The 23338-nt window shown below is 35.5% G+C and overlaps 1 protein-coding gene across 4 annotated transcripts in view; it reads left to right on the forward strand.

The window, feature by feature from the left end:
• FSTL5 (follistatin like 5) overlaps nucleotides 1-23338 on the forward strand; it is an 813978-nt gene that overhangs the window by 441822 nt on the left and 348818 nt on the right. For all 4 annotated transcript variants that reach the window (XM_073232529.1, XM_073232528.1, XM_073232527.1 and 1 more), the window contains exons 5-6: nucleotides 6962-7158; nucleotides 20542-20662. In XM_073232529.1, coding sequence (XP_073088630.1) covers nucleotides 6962-7158; nucleotides 20542-20662 — 318 coding nt within the window. The remainder of the gene's footprint in view (nucleotides 1-6961; nucleotides 7159-20541; nucleotides 20663-23338) is intronic.

The following is a 23338-nucleotide window of genomic DNA, read 5'->3' on the forward strand; positions in this document are numbered from 1 at the left end:
AATAGAAACGAGAGAACAAGAATGCATAGAAGCTGACACAGAGAGAGATAAAAGGATCTCCAGGTATGAAACAATATTAAGAGAACTGTGTGTCCAATCCAAAAGGAACAATATCCATATTATAGGGATACCAGAAGAAGAGAGAGAAAAATGGATAGAAAGTGTCCTTGAAGAAATAATTGCTGAAAACTTCAACAATCGAACAGAAATAATCAAACAGACCACAGAAATACACAGAACTCCCAACAGAAAGGACTCAAGAAAGACAACACCAAGACATATAATAATTAAAATGGCAAAGATCAAGGACAAGGAAAGAGTTTTAAAGGCAGCTAAAGAGAAAAAGTACACCTATAAAGGAAAACCCATCAGGCTATCATCAGACTTCTCAACAGAAACATAACAGGCCAGAGGAGAATGGCATAATATATTTAATGCAATGAAAGAGAAGGGCCTTGAAACAAGGATACTGTATTCAGCATGATTATCATTTAAATATGAAGGAGGGATTAAACAATTCCCAGACAAGCAAAAGTTGAGGGAATTGGCTTCCCACAAACCACCTCTACAGGGTATTTTAGAGGGACGGCTCTAGACGGGAGCACTCCTAAGACTAAACAGATGTCACCAGAGAAAATAAAATCACAGCAAAGAAAGCAGACCAACCAAATACTAACTAAAGGCAAAAAATAAAATCAACTACCCACTAAAAGCAGTTAAAGGAAACATGAAAGAGCACAGAATAAAACAGCCAACATATAAAGAATAGAGGAGGAGGAATAAGAAGGGAGAGAAGAAAAGAATCTCCAGACAGTGTATATAACAGCTCAATAAGCAAGCAAAGTTAGGCAGTAAGATACTAAAGAAGCTAACCGTGAACCTTTGGTAACCACGAATCTAAAGCCTGCAATGGCAATAAATACATATCTTTCAATAGTCACCGTAAATGTAAATGGACTGAATGCACCAATCAAAAGACACAGAATAACAGAATGGATAAAAAGCAAGAGACATCTATATGCTGCTTAAAAGAAACTGACCTCAAACACAAAGACATGCACAGACTAAAAGTCAAGGGATGGAAAAACATATATCAGGCAAACAACGGTGAGAAGAAAACAGGGGTTGCAGTATCAGACAAAATAGACTTCAAAACAAAGTAACAAGAGATAAAGACGGACATTACATAATGGCAAAGGGATCAGTCCAACAAGAGGATATAACCATTCTAAATATATATGGACCCAACACAGGAGCACCAGCATATGTGAAACAAATACGAACAGAACTAAAATAGGAAATAGAATGCAATGCATTCATTTTAGGAGACTTCAACACTCCACTCACCCCAAAGGATAGATCCACTGGGCAGAAAATAAGTAAGGACAAGGTGGCACTGAACAACACACTAGAACAGATGGACCTAATAGACATCTACAGAACTCTACATCCAAAAGCAACTGGATACACATTCTTCTCAAGTGCACATGGGACATTCTCCAGAATAGACCACATACTAGCTCACAAAAAGAGCCTCAGTGAATTCCAAAAGATTGAAATTCTACCAACCAACTTTTCAGACAACAAAGGTATAAAGCTATAAATAAATTCTACAAAGAAAACAAAAAGGCTCACAAGTACATGGAAGCTTCACAACATGCTCCTAAATAATCAATGGATCAATGAACAAATTAAAATAGAGATCAAGGAATATATGGAAACAAATGACAACAACAGCACAAAGCCCCAACTTCTGTGGGACGCAGCAAAAGCAGTCTTAAGAGGAAAGTATAGAGCAATCCAGGCACACTTAAAGAAGGAAGAACAATCCCAAATGAATAGTCTCACATCACAATTATTGAAACTGGAAAAAAAAGAACAAATGAGGCCTAAAGTCAGCAGAAGGAGGGACATAATAAAGATTAGAGAAGAAAAAAACAAAATTGAGAAGAATAAAACAATAGAAAAAATCAATGAAACCAAGAGCTGATTCTTTGAGAAAATACACAAAATAGATAAGCCTCTAGCCAAACTTATTAAGAGAAAAAGAGAATCAACACACATCAACAGAATCAGAAATGAGAATGGAAAAATCATGACAGACTCCACAGAAATACAAAGAATTATTAAAGACTACTATGAAAACTTATATGCTAACAAGCTGGAAAACCTACAAGAAATGGACAACTTCCTAGAAAAATACAACCTTCCAAGACTGACCAAAGAAGAAACACAAAAGTTAAACAAACCAATTATGAGCAAAGAAAGTGAAACGGTAATCAAAAAACTACCCAAGAACAAAACCCCCAGGCCAGACGGATTTACCCCAGAATTTTATCAGACATACAGAGAAGACATAATACCTATTCTCCTTAAAGGTTTCCAAAAAAATAGAAGAGGAGGGAATACTCCCAAACTCATTCTATGAAGCCAACATCACCCTAATATCAAAACCAGGCAAAGACCCCACCAAAAAAGAAAATTACAGACCAATATCCCTGATGAATGTAGATGCTAAAATACTCAATAAAATATTAGCAAACCGAATTCAAAAATATATCAAAAGGATCATACACCATGACCAAATGGGATTCATCCCAGGGATGCAAGGATGGTACAACATCCGAAAATCTATCAACATCACCCACCACATCAACAAAAGGAAGGACAAAAACCATGATCATCTCCATAGATGCTGAAAAAGCATTTGACAAAATTCAACATCCATTCATGATAAAAACTCTCAGCAAAATGAGTATAGAGGACTAGTACCTCAACATAACAAAGGCCATATATGATAAACCCACAGCCAACATCATACTGAACAGCGAGAAGCTGAAAGCTTTTCCTCTGAGATCAGTAACCAGACAGGGATGCCCGCTCTCCCCACTGTTATTTAACATAGTACTGGAGGTCCTAGCCACGGCAATCAGACAAAACAAAGAAATACAAGGAATCCAGATTGGTAAAGAAGAAGTTAAACTGTCACTATTTGCAGATGACATGATATTGTACATAAAAATCCCTAAAGACTCCACTCCAAAACTACTAGAAATGATATCGGAATACAGCAAAGTTGCAGGATACAAAATTAACACAGAAATCTGTGGCTTTCCTATACACTAACAATGAACCAATAGAAAGAGAAATCAGGCAAACAACTCCATTCACAATTGCATCAAAAAGAATAAAATACCTAGGAATAAACCTAACCAAAGAAGTGAAAGACCTATACCCTGAAAACTACAAGTCACTCTTAAGAGAAATTAAAGGGGACACTAACAAATGGAAATCCATCCCATGATCTTGGCTAGAAAGAATTAATATCGTCAAAATGGCCATCCTGCCCAAAGCAATATACAGATTTGATGCAGTCCCTATAAAATTACCAGCAACATTCTTCAACGAACTGGAACAAATATTTCAAAAATTCATATGGAAACACCAAAGACCCCGAATAACCAAAGCAATCCTGAGAAGGAAGAATAAAGTGGGGGGGATCTCACTTCCCAACTTCAAGCTCTACTACAAAGCCATAGTAATCAAGACAATTTGATACTGGCGCAAGAACAGAGCCACAGACCATTGGAACAGATTAGAGACTCCAGACATTAACCCAAACATATATGGTCAATTAATATTTGATAAAGGAGCCATGGACATACAATGGGGAAATGACCGTCTATTCAACAGATGGTGCTGGCAAAACTGGAGAGCTACATGTAAGAGAATGAAACTGAACCACTTTCTAACCCCATACAGAAAAGTAAATTCGTAATGGATCAAAGACCTGAATGTAAGTCATGAAACCATAAAACTCTTAGAAAAAAACATAGGCAAAAAATATCTTAGACATAAACATGAGTGACCTCTTCTTGAACATATCTCCCCGGGCAAGGAAAACAAAAGCAAAAATGAACAAGTGGGACTATATTAAGCTGTAAAGTTTCTGTACAGCAAAAGACACCACCAATAGAACAAAAAGGTACCCTACAGTATGGGAGAATATATTTGTAAATGACAGATCCGATAAAGGCTTGACGTCCAAAATATATAAAGAGCTCACCCACCTCAACAAACAAAAAACAAATAATCCAATTAAAAAATGGGCAGAGGAACTGAACAGACAGTTCTCCAAAAAGAAATTCAAATGGCCAACAGACACATAAAAAGATGCCCCACATCGCTAATTATCAGAGAAATGCAAATTAAAACCACAATGAGATATCACCTCACATCTGTAAGGATGGCTACCATCCAAAAGACAAACAATAATAAATGTTGGCGAGGTTGTGGAGAAAGGGGAACCCTCCTACACTGCTGCTGGGAATGCAAATTAGTTCAACCATTGTGGAAAGCAGTATGGAGGTTCCTCAAAATGCTCAAAATAGACTTACCATTTGACCTAGGAATTCCACTCCTAGGAATTTACCCTAGGAATGCAGCACTCCAGTTTGAAAAAGACAGATGCACCCCTATGTTTATCGCAGCACTATTTACAATAGCCAAGAATTGAAAGCAACCTAGTATCCATCAGAAGTTGAATGGATAAAGAAGATGTGGTACATACACACAATGGAACATTATTCAGCCATAAGAAGAAAACAAATCCTACCATTTGCACCAATGTGGATGGAGCTAGAGGTTATTATGCTCAGTGAAATAAGCCAAGTGGAGAAAGAGAAATACCAAATGATTCCACTCATCTGTGGAGTATAAGAACAAAGGAAAAACTGAAGGAACTAAACAGCAGCAAATCACAGTACCCAAGAATGGACTAACAGGTACCAAAGGGAAAGGGACTGGGGAAGATGGGTGGTTAGGGAGGGATAAGGGGGGGAAAGAAGAAAGGGGGTATTATGATTAGCATGCATAAAGTGGGGGGTGGGAGAAAGGGGAGTGCTGGGCAACACAGAGAAGACAAGAAGTGATTCTACAACATTTTGCTATGCTGATGGACAGTGGCTGTAATGGAGTTTGTCAGGGGGACTTGGTATAGGGGAGAGCCTAGTAAACATAATATTCTTCATGTAATTGTAGATTAATGATACAAAAAAAGAGAAAGAAAAGGGGGATTACTCCCTGATAGGATAAAACTAATTGCAAATAAACGATTAATGCATGCTTTACATATCCTTAATTTTGATCTTTCAAAGGGTGTCATATGATCAGCTATGGAAGTACATTTTTCTGATAATATTCCTTTCTCTTGAAAAAAAAAAAGCAGTTCCTGTGTGGTGATCTCCAATAGGTTCTTCACAATGGTATAAAGGGCATATCAAAGTGTGGGCAAAGGGTTTGTTTGTGTTTTTACAGAGGAACAAAGCCTAATTTGGCTACCCAGAAAACGAATTAAGATACGATATGAAGAAGAAATTCCAACATCAACATTCTCTGGAAGAGTTCTTCCAGAAGATAACATTAAAAAACTTCAACAGATATCCTGGCGCTGCTGCAGTTGTAGCTGCAGTCATCCTACCAGTTCCTGGACTTGCCATTGGAATGAAGAAGGAGATATCTAAGCTGGCCTGTGCATACAGTAAAACAACAAATTTGACTGGATCTATACTGTTGGAACTCAACCAAGAATTAGGAGAAGTGCAAGTTGCAGTGCTCCAAAATCGGGCAACTATAGACTATCTACTGTTAAAAGAACACATGGGATGTGAACAGTTCCCAGAAATGTGTTGTTTTAATTTGTCTGATTTTTCTCAAACTATTCAAATTCATTTAGACAATATCCATCATATCATTGATAAGTTTTCACAAGTACCTAGGGTACCTAACTGGTTTTCTTGGTTTCACTGGATATGGCTGGTCTGCTTTTGTTATGTAGCTGTATTCCTATTATGTTACTGTATGTGCACAATTTAATTACTAGTTTAAAACCTATACATGCTTATGTTACTCTACGAGAAGATATGTCAAAGAAATAATCAATCTTCCCATGTTTTCTTCCATCTGCTGCTTCTATAGCTTTTCTTCTTCCTTCTTTATTACAACCCTTTAGTAGAATTAGTGCCTCATATCGAAAATTACCGAGTATCGTAATTCTTCCAAGTGGTTAAGATACCTCAAGACAAATGCTGGGCATAGAAGCCACAGGACATAAATCTGCAAAGAAGTAAAAAGCTAACCTTTTCAAAGAATATTGCTTCTCTCTCACTTACCAACTTTACATTTCCCTGTATGGCCCCGGAAGATGACTGGTTAGCCAGAGACGGGTAGGATTCCTCAAGGGAGGAACAACCTAAGACAGGCATAGTCACAGGGGGGCCATTAGGAGAGAAATTGGGGACCAACAGAGGGGAGGCTTAGAACCTCACCCCCCCTGTTTTGAGAGAAATCTTCTGCATCCGTGGATGTTTTGTTGCCCTTGTCTAGCTTGGATTTATACTTAGTCTATAGGCACAGACCTGATCATCTACATTTGCCCTCTTACAGCACTAAATTATGTTTTCTACCTTTATCTTTCATCTACCTACCACTTCAGCATTTTATGAAAAAATAATAATAATAACAATAATAATAATAATGGAGAAATGTGGGATTCACATATAAATCATGTATAAAAATCAAACGAATTATCACACCTGACGATTGTTTGTAGTTCATGATGCATGATCAAAACCGAATGTTTCTGTGATATGACTGCCCTTGCCCTGTTCACCATGTAAGAACTTATTCACTATGTAAGACCTTGTTCACCACGTAAGAACTTGTTTGTTATGCTTCAGAAGATTGGAGACTGTTGAGATATAGGCTTGGGGTTGATTAATGACTGTGCATTGAGTCCCCTATACAGAATTTTATTGTTGTTAACAACCATTTGATCAATAAATATGAGAGATGCCCTCTCAAAAAAAAAATATGTTATCTGATATCAGCTTCTAAACATTAATAATAAATGGTTCCTCTTCAATAATCTTGCCTTGAAAATAACTTAATTCTTTTGTTACAGGAAATAACTGCAAGGCCCTAGAATACAGCAAGATGAAAAGCATGCTCTTAGACTTACAAAATCAAAAATATATCACACAAGAAAACGAAAGTCCTAACGGAGATGACGTATCTTGGAAGAAGTTGTTGGTGGATCAAATGTTTAAATATTTTGATGCTGACAGTAATGGACTTGTAGATATTAATGAACTAACTCAGGTATGATTAAATTAATAAGCTATTTAAATATAGCATATATAATACATTTACATTTGTGCGAATTTATTCTGTACTAATTAAATATATATTTAATCTATATGGTTATATGGTTTAAGTGTGGGGCATAAAATATTTTAAGAGTAAAATTTGACTATCAGCAATATTAATTTCAAGTAATGTTTATATAATATTTTACAGTTTAACCTACTTTTAATAAGTTTCTATACCTTAAACACCTAAAGGAATAAACTGTTAGCTCTCATAGAATTTATATCTCCAGATATATTCTGGAGCTACTAAAAGTTTAATTTCCTATCAGTTGATAGAAACTTGTTTTTTCAGTATTCAAGGCACTATTGTCTGGTAATTGAGCACATCTGTAACATAATGTAAATATATTATTTCAGAAGGTATTAAATTATTGACATATTCCAGTACTTTTTCAAAAATCAAGGACCATTTTATATTCAAAATGGTTTTAATGCTATATCCACATTATTAAATTTCATTTTTTGAAAATTGTCACCTAAATGGTACATGTAAAATAATTTTGGTATTAAAGAGAATATCTTAATAAGCAAAAGGTCTTTATATGAGTCATTTGGGGGAAATATAAATATTTTTATATGTTTGTCACTAAGACAGATTCATCTGAAGAAATTGTCTTACCAAGATTTAAGAATCTAAGCTGTTTGTGGATAGCACTGGAAATGTAAAATGAAAGGCATAATATTTATCCAAAGTATACACAAGTTTTAGGGAGTGACAGAGAGAAGTAGCCAGTCGAGGGTGACTAGGAGAAAGGGGATGGCACCGAGGATTTTTCTGACTTCTCAATAATCCCTGTAATGTATGTTGAGGTGGATTTTGCTGTTACGCTGAACAGTTAACATAGTTTTCAAAAAAACTCCCCAAATTCAATAGTCCATATCTATTACATCACACCATTCATCTTCTATGGTTTATTTAAAAAATCTGACATTGTGGAAATTGGTCTTGTTATGCAAGTATTTCTAAGTTTTGAAATAGTGTGATTTAGTTTAGAGACTTCATATCAAAGTGACCTTGAAGGTAAATTGAATAGTCTTGTTATTTTAATTAATTAAAATATATACAATTTTCATTATTTTCTTTAATTCAGACTATATTTATTGAGTACTCATTAAATCCCAGGCACTGAGATTTAAGGACTTGAACTCTGGAATTTTAGGGTAAATTTAGAAAACTTTTAATTAAGATATCTAAGTTTTTAAATACCTAATGATTTACTTTTAAAGAATGAAACTGTTTAGAATTTTATATTTATAGTAATAAGAAATGAGCAGTTAATTCAATTAAGAGGAATTTATAGTTAATGTGTGTCACTGTGATTTATGTGTGCCTGACATATTTGAGTATATTGTGTTTTGCTTTTTATTTTAATTTGTATGACTTTTTTTTAAAGTTTTTGTTAACATATCTACACTACTGTAATCACTGGTTGGGTACAAAACATAATCTGACCAAATCTAGTAATTATCATGGTACCCACATCTAAATCCGAAGGGAAAGTTGCTAATTGCTAGAAAATGACAGAGACAACATTTCATTTATACATGTCTCAAGTGTCTGCTCTACTCAAGCTTGCATTTGTTGCTTAGTGTGCAAGTATCAAACTGGGTGGCTAAACCAACCTCCTTCTCAGTTTTGAAGGCTCAAAGTCTAAAATCAGAGAGTTGGCAGTGCCATGCTCTCTCTGAAGCCTCTAGGGAAGGGTATTCCCTGTCTCTGTCAGCCCTGGTAGCACTAGGCATTTGTTGGCATTCCTTGGCTTACAGGTCCATCCTTCCATCAGTCCAGTCTTTGCAGTCACATAGCACACTATCTTGTATCTGTCCTTGCATTATCTTTCTCTTCTTAAAGGGACACCAGTCATGTTACATTAAGGGTCTGCCTTACCCCATCATGACTTTATCTTAAATTGTGTAGTTACATCTTCAATGACCCCATCCCAAAAAAGTTTGAAAATGTCCAACTTATAAAATGCAAATTGATTGCAAAGTGAAATTTTGGACTTCCTGAAGAATCATGTTTTATGAAGTTGATAAAAATTGATGTTAAAAAGCTGGGAGATTTGGTATTGACAATTGAGGATTGGGAATGGTTTTAACAGGTAATAACTGAAGAAAAGAAATCAACAAAGATTAGATAGGATATGAGTTTCAACAGATAAAAGAGAATGTTTCAAATACAAAGAAGTAAGTGGCCCTAAATTGATTAAGTCCTAAGGTATTTTCCAAAATGAGCTTTGTAGGATCATAAGATAGTAGTTTAAGAACTTTAATTATAGAATCTGAGTTCAAATCACATTATCTGTACTACTCACTACTTGTGTGACCTTCAGCAAGTCACTTCAACTCTCCGTGTCTCATTTTCCCCCTCTCCATGTATTGGCAATGATAACAGTACCTAGTATATAAATTTGATGTGATAGTTACATTATTCAGAATATGTAAGCTTCTTAGAAACATGATTAGCACATAGAAATTATGATGTAATTGTTAGCTATAATTCTATCTTTAAATCTAATTTTTTTGTGTGGATGTCATGGATGACCATGGAAATAAAAAAGGCTCATATGCTTAAATTAGTTGATGAGCAATTGATAGATATTTCCATCATGCTCATCCTTTGCCATCTTTTAACTCTTATAGTTGGAGGTCAGAACAAATCAAATATCATTAGTTTTCAGCCATTATAACCCAAAAATATATATATATATATATGTTATTAGACATGCAATGTTTTAATAGCAATTTTTACAAAAAAAATGATTTTTTCAAAAGAAGATAGTTTTGCTTATTGTAAGAAATTAGAAAAAAAGATAGCATATATTTTATTCTGATCATCTCATTTAAAGTGCTCTCTACTTATGTCATATAGATAGCATGAATGTTGTTAAATCCTGTGTTTTATCCTAGAAACAAGAAAACCTCATCATTCTGCAATCACTGTCATACTGGACATCTTTCTCCCAGAATACATAGTGCCTATGCCTTTACAGATACGTTAAATTGAACTGAGCTTAAAATAAATATCATATATATTTTGTCATGAGATGCTGATATACATTAAACTAAAATATCACTATCTTTCACAGTATCAAATATCTAGTTTATGTAGCTTTTTCTTGCCCATAAACTGTTATAAGAAATAATGAAAGTAATGTTTGGAATAAGGTCAAAGAGATGTGTTATGAAAGAAACAATATATTGTAACTAACTATATTTTACAATTTAAGTATTTGAAAATATATAGGTCCTCGGTTAATATATTGTAATAACTGAATAATAAATAGCATTATTAATAGTAATAGTCATGGTCATAATAATATTATTATTACTATATTTCAGACATCTGTTGTCTTCTTTGCTTTTCTCTTTGAGCTCCACCAAAATAAAGAAGAGAGAGACAGAGAGAGAGAATACTCTCTTCCTCTCCTTATACTCTGTCTCAGTCATGCCCTGCATTTCCTACATCATAGATTCAGTTCCCAAGTATATCACTCAACTTCAATTCATTAATTTTCCCTGGACTTTAAATTCTTTATCATGCAAAACAATATGGTTGTATTTTAGATTCTCCTCCTAAATTTACATAACCAAACACATCACATTTCATAATTGCCAACATTTGTTTTTCTTAAAACCTGTGGCAAGTTATGGAATATAACGCCCCACCAACAAAAACCAGTATCTATTACACTCTTCCCTCAGGGAGAAGTGATATCTTCAGTCCTTGAGACAGAGGAAATTTCTAGCCTGTTTTCTGCCGTATTTTTTATACCTTCAGAAGCAGGTAAAACCCTGTATCTCTCTTTCCTCAAGTGTAGTTACACTTTCAGCCATTAGGTAAAGATTTCTACCTCCCTAACGGATATGGAGTTGGATGGTAGGTTAGAGTGGAGTATACATCAAATTTTTGTACAGGAACAGAACATGTAATCACTGTTTCCTCTCCCGTATGTCTCAATTCCTGTATCACAAAAGCAACAAAACAACATTTCTATCACATTTAAAGTTTTTTGTGCATTTTTATTTTAAAATGTCTATGCTCTAACTATTGAATATAGATGTAAACAGACATTTAGTTTCTTTTGTTCTGAGTATCCCTATAGCTTTTCTTATCTATGCTATATGGCCTGGATCCTATTCAGAAAGAGGTTGTGAAACTGAATGGTCTCTGCCAGTAACCAATTCTGGCTACTAAAAACAGAACCAAATGTTCAAGCTTTTCCTGAGGACCATTCTGATAAACTGTGAAACCTCACTTTCTTGGTGTTCTACCTTAGTTCCACACCCCAAATCTGAACAGGTGTCTGAGGTTCAGCTCTATTACCTGGATCTCTCTCTTGCTTCTCTTAATTTGTCTTCTCCAACTGAAAGAATGCAGTGCTTTCTTTGGGTCTGTGTTGAAGTCTGAATTTTACTAATGCTTCCTTTGGTAAAAATTGGCCTTGTAGCAATATGCTCCAAATTGGCTGGACATTCCAGTGGATGTCTTATAGAATAATCCCTTCCTGCAAAAGCTCCAACAAACAAAGATTCTTCTCTCTTTCAGGCATGATCACAGACCTGGTATCTCTCCTATGCAATATATATATAACCAGTGTGGTCAGGTACTTAGCTACATAGTAGCATATTTGAGTGGTTTGAAGAACATACATTATTTCTAAAGGAGACCTACATAGGTAATGCTGGAAAGAAACATTTCAGGATGAAGTGACATAAATTATGAACATAATACTTCTGGAAGACTAGCATATAGGAAAAGGTCTTTGGAAGAGAGAAGGCTAGTGGTCATTTGTTAGGAAAGGAAGCATAGAACTATTCCGGGTGGTTTATACTAAAGGCACTGAAAATACTGAAAATGTTTAAGTAAAGAAATATTCTAAATCAGGACCTAAATCCGTTTGTGAATTATGGAGAGAGAATAGGAAAGAATTATATAGCTGAATGTCCTGAGATCAAAAGGAATAGGTTCTATCTATTACCTATCTAGCTATCCAATCTATCTAACTTTCTACTTACCTATCTAATGAAGACTAATTTGGGAAGAGGAAATAATTCAGAAGTGCCAATAGGAAACTAATTATTGACCATGTTCCTTGCACTGAGGTAGAATGAATGTGAGAGAAAAATCAGCTTCAAATTGTTCAAAGTATTGGACAAAAGGTTTTCGTAAGGGGCAGTGATATGTTCCTAAAGTCAATATAGTGAAGAATATATTTTTATAAGAAATAGAAGGCAGAAGAGGGTTTTCTAATCAGAGAGCAGAATTTCCAGAGAGTTGAAAAGGAATCAGAATTGGGTCAGAGCAGGGACATGGGGAGACTTAGTTCTAATAATGTCTTGCCAATGGTTTTCAGTCCCGGACAAGTTCACTATGGATTCAATGTGACCAAAGAAATTGACATCAAAACGTTCTTTGGGGTGAAAGGGTTATACCCAACTTTATTTCCAGGTGGCAGGTCAGTCACTAAAATCCCGTTCACTCAGAGCAAGTCTGCATACAGCGGGCCGGTCTCTGCCTCTCTGTTCCCACAGCCATCCTCTGGGCCTCTTTGCACAGTTATCCCACACAGCCATCCTCTGGGCCTCTGTCCTCAGTGCTGCCACCACTCCAGTCTCTGCTTTCCTGCAGCCTTGCAGCCCTGCCACCATGTTGCGTGCAGGGCACTGGTGGAGCCCTTTATATAGACTCAAATTGCCCACAGGTGTGCAGTGAGCTAGTCACCCAGGGCCAGGTGAGAATCCTAGCCACAGAACTCTCATTTTATCCACACATAGTCACAGAAATAAGCCAGGGTATGAAGCCAAAAGGACTTGTCCTAAGAGGAGGCTGGACAGCTATTTCTTGCATTATGGTGTGAAATGTTGAGTCCTCAGGGTGAGATGAGGGGATAACACAGGCAGACTTCACTGGGAAGAATGGTACCCTTGAGACTGTTAGCAGTGTTGAAAGATAAAGTGGGGCATATTAAAATTTTTAAGAGTTTACTTGAGCAAAAATCAGTTTGAATCAGGCAGTGACAAACCAGATTGGTAAGAAGCACTCTGCTGCGGAAACTAGCAAAAAACTTTGATAGAGAAAAGGTGGAAGCAAAGTAAGGCAATTATCGAGTGGCTGTCACTTAAAACCTACTTGGCTGTGTGTGATCGGTTGCTCTTAGATTTTGATGGTATGACCTTGAGGTGTTTACAGGCTTAGATTTGGGTTTACTTAGCTGGGCACCAGGCAGGGCATTAGAGCACCTCAGTCTAATGGCCTCGTTTAATTTAACAGCAGCAAATATAGGGTTCTTGAAGGGAAATAGTGCTAACAGCTTGGCAAATTTGCTCCTTAGCCCTTTCCCCATTTCATAAAATAACCACCCTCAGAATTTAAGTAAGCAAAGCCATCCCCTGTGATTCTGAGTTTAAATAAGCAGCTGTATTGAGTATATTGATTTAGCTTTTTCTTTGTTTAGATTCTGTCATCTTAATAAGCTGATTCACATTAGGAATACGTATTAGAATGAAATATTTTCCTAATGTGCACACATGCCAACTCTTTTTAAAATAATAAAAAGAACTACTTGTTCACTGGATTTAGATGATTATGTTCTACATATTTAACTTAAAAAGCCATTTGCTCAATGACTACCATATGTGAATACACTTACAAAATTAAATAAAATGCAAGAATAAATAAGACCTAGATATTTTTAAGCTAACAGGATAGGCATGGCAATGATGTTTTGCAACCTTTGTACATGTCAATTTCCTTAAAAAATTATTATAACTGTTACATTGGGAATGGACAGTTAATCTTTATTTTGAGTTTATAAAGCCTATTACAATTTTAAAGATTGTTTTAAAGGTTCTAATGTCTAGTACATATTTATTTACTATAAGATTCTTAAGAATTGTTTCATCTAATAAATAAAAAGCTATTTTAGTGAGAACAAACTAAGTACAAATAAACAAGCACTTATATGGATAGCAAGGAGAGATAAGTGAGGACTTCCTGGGAATGCCATGGTAATTAATCCTATTGAACATTTAAAAATCCCGTAAACCTATCAGGTTTACAAAATAAGCAGCAGAAACCAGGTGTTTGACTTAAAATGGCATTGGTAATGCCAGTAGGTAGAGCTTTAGTAGTACTGGGGATTTCCTTTCAAGTGCTAAATTTGTCAAAATGATAATAGCAACAGCAATTAAAGCTTAACAGATAAAAGGTGAAGCCTGCAGCTGTTGGTTTAGAAGCTCAGGGCTGCAATTAAGAACCAGTATTTTCTATTGTATCTGTAAACATTAGTGACTAGTTTCAGATTTTTTTAAAATGCTGTTCATAATATGCACAACTGGAAAATTTAAATTTTGTTTTTAAAGTTTGAAACATATTATGTGTAGGTTCTTTCCTTCTAATTTTACAAGTGCATTAAAAAAATTGACATTCATGTTCAGAGAATCCCTGTAAGCCATACTGAATACCTTAAAAATAATTTTTTCTCCCCCTACCAGTGATTTTATAGTGTTATCTCTTCAGCTGGTCCTTCAAAAGAATTAATGTTAGCCCTGTTGATTTTTTTTCAATGTTTTCTAATGTTAGGCATTTTGCAAAATCTAAAAGAGAACTTAGAAGATATAATTGTTTTCATTTTGTCCTTTTCTTTAACACACCTTTAGCTCCAGGAAAGGAGTGTCCAGGCCAGGGGCGAATAAACTGGTGTAACCGAATCAGTCTAGTGAAGTGCAGCCCTGTCCCCGCATGCCCTCCCCCAGCATGCCCTACCCTTTGTCCCGGTCCCGCTAGCAAAAGCTGGCGTGGTCCTCTCAGTCCTCTGAACTCATGGCAGTGCCTGGTGACTGACAGGCGCCAGGCCAATTAGGCAAGGAGGGGAGGAGAGAACAGCCTCTCTGCGTCCATTGCTGTGGGCTGCAGGAAGCTGCAATGGTATATGTAAACAGGCTAAGACCAGGCAGGGGATTCTGGAAATACTGCAATGTATGCCACAACACCTATGATTGTTACATATAAGATTAAACAATTTTGATTTGTTATATAAATTGTTTACTCTGTCATTTCACCTTGTTTTTTTTTATAACGTTGACAGTCCATAATTATTTTGCTTATTTGTTTGATTACAGTGTTCTCACTCATCCTCTCTAGAATATTAACTCCATGAGGGCAGAGACTGTGTCATTCTTATTCACTAGCCTATCTCCAGCCCCTAGCACAATTCTTAGCATATGTTAGATGCAAAGAAGTAAAAGAAAGAGGGAGAGAGGAAGGAGAGAAGAAGAAAGGAAAAAAGGAGACAAGAAGGTGTTTGGAGGACTAAGTAGTAGCCAACCCGTATTGAGTATGTGGTAGCAGCTTAATGCTAATCACTGGATGTGTATATTTCTACCAAAGGAGTATATTTGTTTTCTGGCCCTTACACTTTAATGTAACCTACACATTTGCCAAGTAAAGGAGTGAGCTAACTTACCTGCCTCTCCATAACTACACAGACGTGATGGACTTTCTTTAAAACACAGGAGCACTGAGCTCTGATTCTAGTAAGACCTTTGTGATTCTCACACGGTTATGATTAATTTGAGGAAAGTAGTTTGCAAAGGATGAGGAAATGCTCAGAAAACTTGAACATGTGAGTGGTTTGAACTCCCTGAGTTAACAATTGCTGTTTTCTCCTGTTGCCACCAAAGAGAATAAAGAAAAAGACACAGAACTGGAAGATTCCACTCCCTCCGTCTCCTCCACTCCACATCCATACTCTCAAAATCATGGCCTGCCTTGAGACCAACAAAATCAACCCCCTGTATCTTTTCCGTTTTGTAAGAACCAGTATAATAATCTTGGATTTCTATGTCTTGACATATCCCCAGAAATCAAAACCACACCTCTCTATAGCAGGGAAATAATCCCTGAAACCACCCCTGACACCTTTTCTTTCTCTTTCCAGTTTTATTTAATCTTAGGTAATTTATCATTATCTGAAATACTATATATTTTGCTTATATATTTCTTTGTTCCTCTTGTTTCTGGTCAGCTACACCTTGGGATGTCTCTTCCTGCACACTAGTTGAAACCTCAGCCTGGATGGGGGACAGTTCTTGACTGTGAATGAGAAAGAATTATCTTGAGTAGGTAGGAGTGTAGGTAAGGAAAGAATTCATTAAAGTGAGAGTAGCCCTGAATGGCAGCAGCCATGCAGGCAGCAGGGAGCAAGGAAGAGCAGAGGGAGGGAAGGGAAGCTCACTGAACACCTGCTCAGCAAAGGGCAAATCCCTTGCCAACTCCTGAATCCAGAGTCACCTGGCATCCAGTGTCTGCATGAATCTGCATGGTGTGGGATCTGAGGGGCTACCATCCCAGGGTTTGGGGAAGCCACAGACCACTATGTGAGATTATGGTCTGAGAACTTCCACTTCAGTACTGGTTTGAAATAAAACAGAGAGAGAAAAGGATTGTGCCAAGACTAGAAAGCTGAATGAAATAACAAAGTGACAAAGATATTTACCTCTGGGATGGAGGTCAGCGAGTTTTTGTCTTTTTCATGGAGAAGAGTTCAGAGACAAGTGCCATTAGCTTATGCAACAAGAAAGTTTATTTGATATAGGAGACTACACACTACAACAGGAGTGAGGGTGAACTCAAAGAGGAGAAGCACTTAAGGGTTTAGGGTTTGGGGTTTAAAGGCCCTTTTGGGTAGGGGTTAGCACAAGGCATGATGTATAAAGGTGGTTCATAAATCCTTTGATGTTTTATCTTGAGAATAAGGTTATTTAGGTGACTGTTGGTCAGGATCTCGACATTCTTTATCCACAGTTCGTTTACCCTTTAGAGGTCTACCTCCTGTCCTGGTTACAAAGTTACTTAATTGATCAAGGGGCTGAAAGAAGAGGAAGAACAACATATAAATTAAGTTAAAGAATAACCTGGGCCTTTTTTGCAGGCAAGTAGATGTTACAATGACATGACTCTTGTCCCATGTCCTTGCCCTGCCTCACTCTCTTCTAGCATATAAATTCCACATAAGAGGGATTTTTGTCTATCTGTAATTAGCTGTTTTCAGAGTCTAGGACAGTGTCTGACCTATAGTAGATGGTCAAAAAAGATCTGCAGAATGGAAGATCAGATAAATGAATGAAAGGTAATAATAAGGAGAATAAAGTACTTGGGGAGGAACAGTTCCTTTTGCTTTTTATTTTGTAACAAAAAAGAAATATAGTGCCACAACACTGAATCATTCCTGAGTTACTACAATTCCTCATGCAATTTTGAGAGTTCTATTATATTGAAGCTAAATATATACCCCTTCTGGATGGCTGTGTGTCTGAGTTCCCTTGATGATGTACATTCTGTTAGTATTTCTATCTTGTTATATGACTCTAACCTCTGTGGAACCCAAGATGCATGTAACTTTATCTTTAGTTAGGAAAAAAGGAGGAAAATTTTATTTTCCTTTTAGCTTTAGTGTGTTCACCTGAACCCTGGTAAATTTGAGAAACATCTCCATTATTTTATAATAGATAAATGGAATTATGAGTGACCTCCTTGGCTGAAACTTCATCATAGGATACTTAAATAACAATATATTCAGTGAGTCTGGCCCTACATTAATCACTAGTTCAGAAATAATTGCATTTTTGGGGATCCTAGAATGGAAAGTTTTTAGAACGAGTACCAAACAGCACATGGAGGAAATGTAGGGAACTGTTAGAGTCCTGCGAGTTTGGATGCGCAGGGCCAAAGAGTGCTTAATCTATCCCTGTACGCTGGGGAAAAAAATCTACTTATATTTTCTATAACACTTTCTTCCTGACAATCAAACCCTCATCAGTTTAAGGCTACCAAAACTCTGTATATCTAAAGCAATTTTTTTCCTCATGGTTGAAAAGTCATAACAAAGTACCTCCCTCACTTAGAACTCCCCAGACTGTGCCAAAGCTCTCATCAGGGCACCTACAGTGGAAAAAAAATTTACTAGGAAGTATGTTTTAAGTTGGCTGTTTCATTGACCAAAAATGGAATAAATGAAAAACATATATTAGAAATACTGATGAATGAAGGAATGAGTCACCTTTTCCCTGTGCACAGGCATGGCCCAGTACAGGTGAACGGGCTTGCTTGTAGAAGGCTCACTGGCCAGAACCATGAGTTTTTCTGAGGCACACTCATTAAAACAGCACGCACAGCTTAAGTTGTATAATCGTGATAGAATCAAAATCAAGCTAGTCTTATGCCAGAGCCAGCACTCAGGAAACAAGGTAAAGTCTACTCTCTTAGTTTATTTAGTACATGGCTTTGGTAAAGTATTAGAATAGAAAGGAATATACAGCAGAAAAGATGAAGTTTTGCCCCAACATCTTCCATCTCCACTTCTTTAGAAAAGGGTATAAGAATATAAGCCACTAAGATGTTACTAAAATTCCTGGCCAGACCCTAACATCACTGCATCTAAAAATTATCACAATGCTAGCATTGCAGATCTTTATGAAGAGCAGAGAGATGCAAGATCAAATAGACTTTCCGCCTACCACCTGGGAAAAGTCATTTTCCATGATCTAACAAATAACAGATGGAGAATAACTGAGATGTCTGTTGCTTCCTAAATAGAAAAGCAATATTTGTTTTCCCATTTGGCTTATAGGAGAAACTGCTCCAGCCCTTAGTAGTTTTGTTAATGCCTCCAGCTGGACTGTGCAAAAGCGTAAGGCTTAAATCTTGCTATCAACAATATTTATTTATATGAAACAATTAAAGCAGATAAACATTTTCCCTCTTCTTTCTCCCCCTATGGTAGCAAGTATCAGCTTAGCCAATGAAATGTGAATATGATACACAAGAATAGGGAACCCATTATACTATAGAAGTTATATTTAGCAATGCATATGCCATCATCATTAAACTACTCAGGGAGCTAGAGATGGGAGCTCGAGTCTCTTATGACACATATACCAAGTTTCATCATCAGATTCTTCTCTGCAGCACATCTAAACTCAGGACTGAGCTTTTAAAATAGGAGTGTTCCAAAAGGGTTAAAAAATAGCTCAAAAGCAACTGACAATCTTTGGAAGTTAGTATCAGCAATTGCCATTGATGTATCAATGTCTGAAACATATTGCTCTGCCAAAAGAAACAATAATACAAGAGTAATATTCAACCTTGACATACACAAGCTGATGCGGAAATATGCAGTGAATTATTGAAGAAGCATATTATATAAAAATCATCATTTTTAACTTTAGATGATTACCTTTGAGTGTGCACTATATGTTGTCTATATGTCTGTGTGTGTGTGTGTGTGTGTAATATTCACAACCATGAGGGACTGATGTTACTATCTTCAGTTTCTAACTGAGCAAATACTAAATGATCTGCCAGAATTTACACAGCTCTTAAGTGACACTGGTAGGGACCTGAATCCAGAGCTGGCTGACTTCAGAGCCTGTGTTTTTTTTATTATATTGCATCTCCTTAAAAAACACACTGTAATGCACAACTCCACATAATGTGACCTACTGCCTCTCTATGTAGGAGAATCTGAAAGAGAGTGGACACAGCTTTGCAGTCACCCAGATGGACAGAAATGTTTGAAAAGTCTTGAAGAGGTCTTTTATATGATAGGCAATTGTTAAAAGCAGTAGAGTAGAAAAAAGCTACAGCCTCAGTTCATAGGATAGAACACAGAGCAGAAAAGCAGTTTGATGATTTTCCTCACTCACACTTGGATAGACTTTTATCATCAATTGGTGCATTAATTCTGTCTTGCTCCTGGAAACAATCATTTGCTTAATAGCTCCTTTGTGACCAAGGGACTTAATGCACAATCCCAAATGGTTTAGCTTCCAGCTGGGGAGGAGTTCCATCAGAGGAAGGCAAGTCGAGCTTCATTTTTCACAAATGATATGAGGACAAAAGTTGGAACAAACTACATCACTATTTTTGTTGGGAAAGAGCCCTCTCTGTTTATTTTGACCTAGGTCACGAAATGCAGGAGGACATTTTCATGTGGAAGTTATTTCCTTTAGTTAGTATAAGTGGAACAAAGAAAATGAGTGAAATACAAATTGTCCTTTTAAAGTTCAGACTTTCTGGGTCTTACTGTGAGATTTTTGTATTGCAAAATTTGGACTAAACACTAAATACCTATCTTAACTTTATAACTTTTTATCTTTGAAATGGTTAAACACAATTTTCCAGTAACTGAAAATCTGGATTTTTCATAAGTTTGCTTATTTGCCCAACTGCAGACTTAAAATAATCTATTATGTGAATATTAGATATAATTAATTATATTAGAGAAATGTGAAAACAGATATAATTGAATGGTTATAATTTTCTTGTCAGGTGATAAAACAGGAAGAGCTTGGCAAGGATCTTTCTGATTGCACTTTGTATGATCTGCTGAAATACGATGATTTTAACTCTGACAAGCACCTGGATCTTGAAGAATTGTATAGAACCTTCCGTGAGTATGAGATTGATTCTCTAATTCCTCTTTGCTCTTTTTTTCCTTGTTTCTTCACACCCCATGGTTGTTTACTTCATCTCAGAGTACAAGTTGTTTCTTAAGAGAAGTGATATAACTGAGATAATTCAAGTGTTTGACTATATTGAAACATATGTAAAAGCAAAAGGATTTAGTAGTTCTGCAATGAAGAGCTGGAAATATTTGATAACCATGGTTATCAGTTCTTACTGATTTTAATATAAGACATTAATTCCACAGTGGTGCTTCCAAGGTAATTTCAGAGTAGAATCACCACTTGACTGGTTGTTTCCATAAAGCATATTTAATTATTTACATAGTGAACTACTTTTTTTTTCTTTATTGAGAAACCAAAGTAGATTAATAGATGGAGTTTGCCTTTATGTTAATAACAATAATTAGCATAAGAATGAAAAAATTACCATTTCCTTGAAATAATTTTTATAAATGTTTGAATTGCTGAAAAACTTATAATTGACTATTTCTGTTTTAAAAAGCAGAGTTATAAAGATGATTTGGTGAGAAAAAGTTACCTTCCAGGTTACTCTTTAAAAACAATTCAAAGAGAAAAGACTAAGAAACAAAAAACAGACAGGAAAGATTTAGGAGCTGTGTATAAGAGAAAGATAAAAGAAATTAAATTAACTGGTTGGTATTTGAAAATCACCAAAGAGTCAAAGTTAAACAGGAGTTAATATATCACTGAAACCGATGTTTTGTGTGTGTATATATATAAACATTCATATATATATGTGATATATATATCACATATATATATGAGTGTGTGTGTGTATATACATACATGTATATATATATATATATACACTTGTATACAATGCTTTCCAGAATATATTAGCATCTCAAAAGGCCGGGAATAGGATATGTACTTAATGTAAAAAAACCTCTTTTTAATTATTCCTCTGCCATCTGTCAGCTGTCTGATATTGGGAAATATACTTAACTCTGAAAATGCATATCTTAATGATAGTGATATTTTTATTATATGATAATTTTATAATAAAACATTGAATTATATTTTATGTGATATTTGGTACAAGCAAAATCATATATGTGAAACAGGTGCAGTTTACAAAGCATAAAGGTAATATATCAATATGATCTGCAGATTAATTAAATTATATTACCATTTAAAATTTAAAGGTATAATATAAGACAGGATAACTCAGTAAACAGTTAATCCTTTAAATGTGTATTGTAAAGCAAGACTACTTTTCAAAGACACCAATAAGGAATCAGCATTATTAGTCCAAATTTTATATGAAGAAACTGAAACACAGAAAAGTTAAAGAACTAAGTGACTGTGTTCATAATCAAACTTATGTCAAACTAATTATGAAGCCTGTGATTTTCACCAAACTTTGATCTGTAGTAGACATTGCTTTGTGTACTCAGTGTGGCAGGGAGAAGATACAGTTTTTCAGGGAAGAAATTATATTTATTTCATATGTCATATCATATCATATCGTAGTAATACTACCATGCAAGATAGAAGGGGATAAATGTCCTAGAAAGGCCTATATAAAATATTAAATGAGAATTGAGAACATAATCTCCAGCTTCGGGAATCAAGGAGACCTTGTGGGTGGCAGCAATCGAATTAGGACAGGATGAGTGGTTTGGGGCCTTGAGAGGTGGGAGATGTACAAAAGGAATGTAAAAAAACCTCTTTTTAATTACTCCTCTGCCATCTGTGAGCTGTCTGATATTGGGAAATATACTTAACTCTGAAAATGCATATATTAAGGATAGTAATATTTTTATTATATGATAATTTTATATTAAAACATTGAATTATATTTTATGCATTATTTGGTACAAGGGAATAGCATGTACAAAAGGAATAGCATAAATAAAAACTCAAGCACACAACATACAAAGGTATTTAGAGAAACTAAGTCAACTGCAAAATCTGTTCTAGGTCTGAAATTCTATGAAATTATGAAATTTTTATCAATTATTGTTACTATTTTACTAAGTTATTTTATTAAAGCAGTCTAATCTATCAACTCCTACCCCTCACACCCATACTATGCATGGATTTGACTAGTTGAAATCTGTAGCAATAGCAGAAAATATTTTTAATGGTATACAGTTTATCAAGCATCAATAAGATCATTAAACAGATACATTTGTGTAGGATTTTTGTTCACAATGTACTGATGGTGGTGGAATGGTGGATCTAGAAACTAAAAAAATGAAAATAAAGTCTGAACTTAATAATATTGCTAGCAATATCAGTGAAGGTTCTTGACTAGAATATTAATGCTTGAGCTAATCATGGGGAAAAATGATATTACATAATGGGATAGATTAGATGTCACTAAGGCAAGGTAGATCAGTATATTGTTCTAAAAATAAGCTTTGCAATTCAGAAATCTGAATAATTAATAAAAGCATTCAATAGAGATAGAGTAAAATGTTACCAGTAAAGGAGCTAGATTATACTAGGAACTATTGTATTTGGATAGAAGAAAATCTACATGATTTTGTTAAATGATAGAAGGTAATATGGTAAGAATTTTATGGCAATTATTTATAGTAAACTCAATTAATTCTGTAATGTTTCTTCCAGTAGGTCAAAATTGAATAATGCAAAATGTCTACATTTTAATATTCTAGTCATAAAAAGTATTA

The sequence above is a fragment of the Manis javanica genome, chromosome 3, assembly GCF_040802235.1.
Source record: "Manis javanica isolate MJ-LG chromosome 3, MJ_LKY, whole genome shotgun sequence".
NCBI lineage: Eukaryota > Metazoa > Chordata > Mammalia > Pholidota > Manidae > Manis > Manis javanica.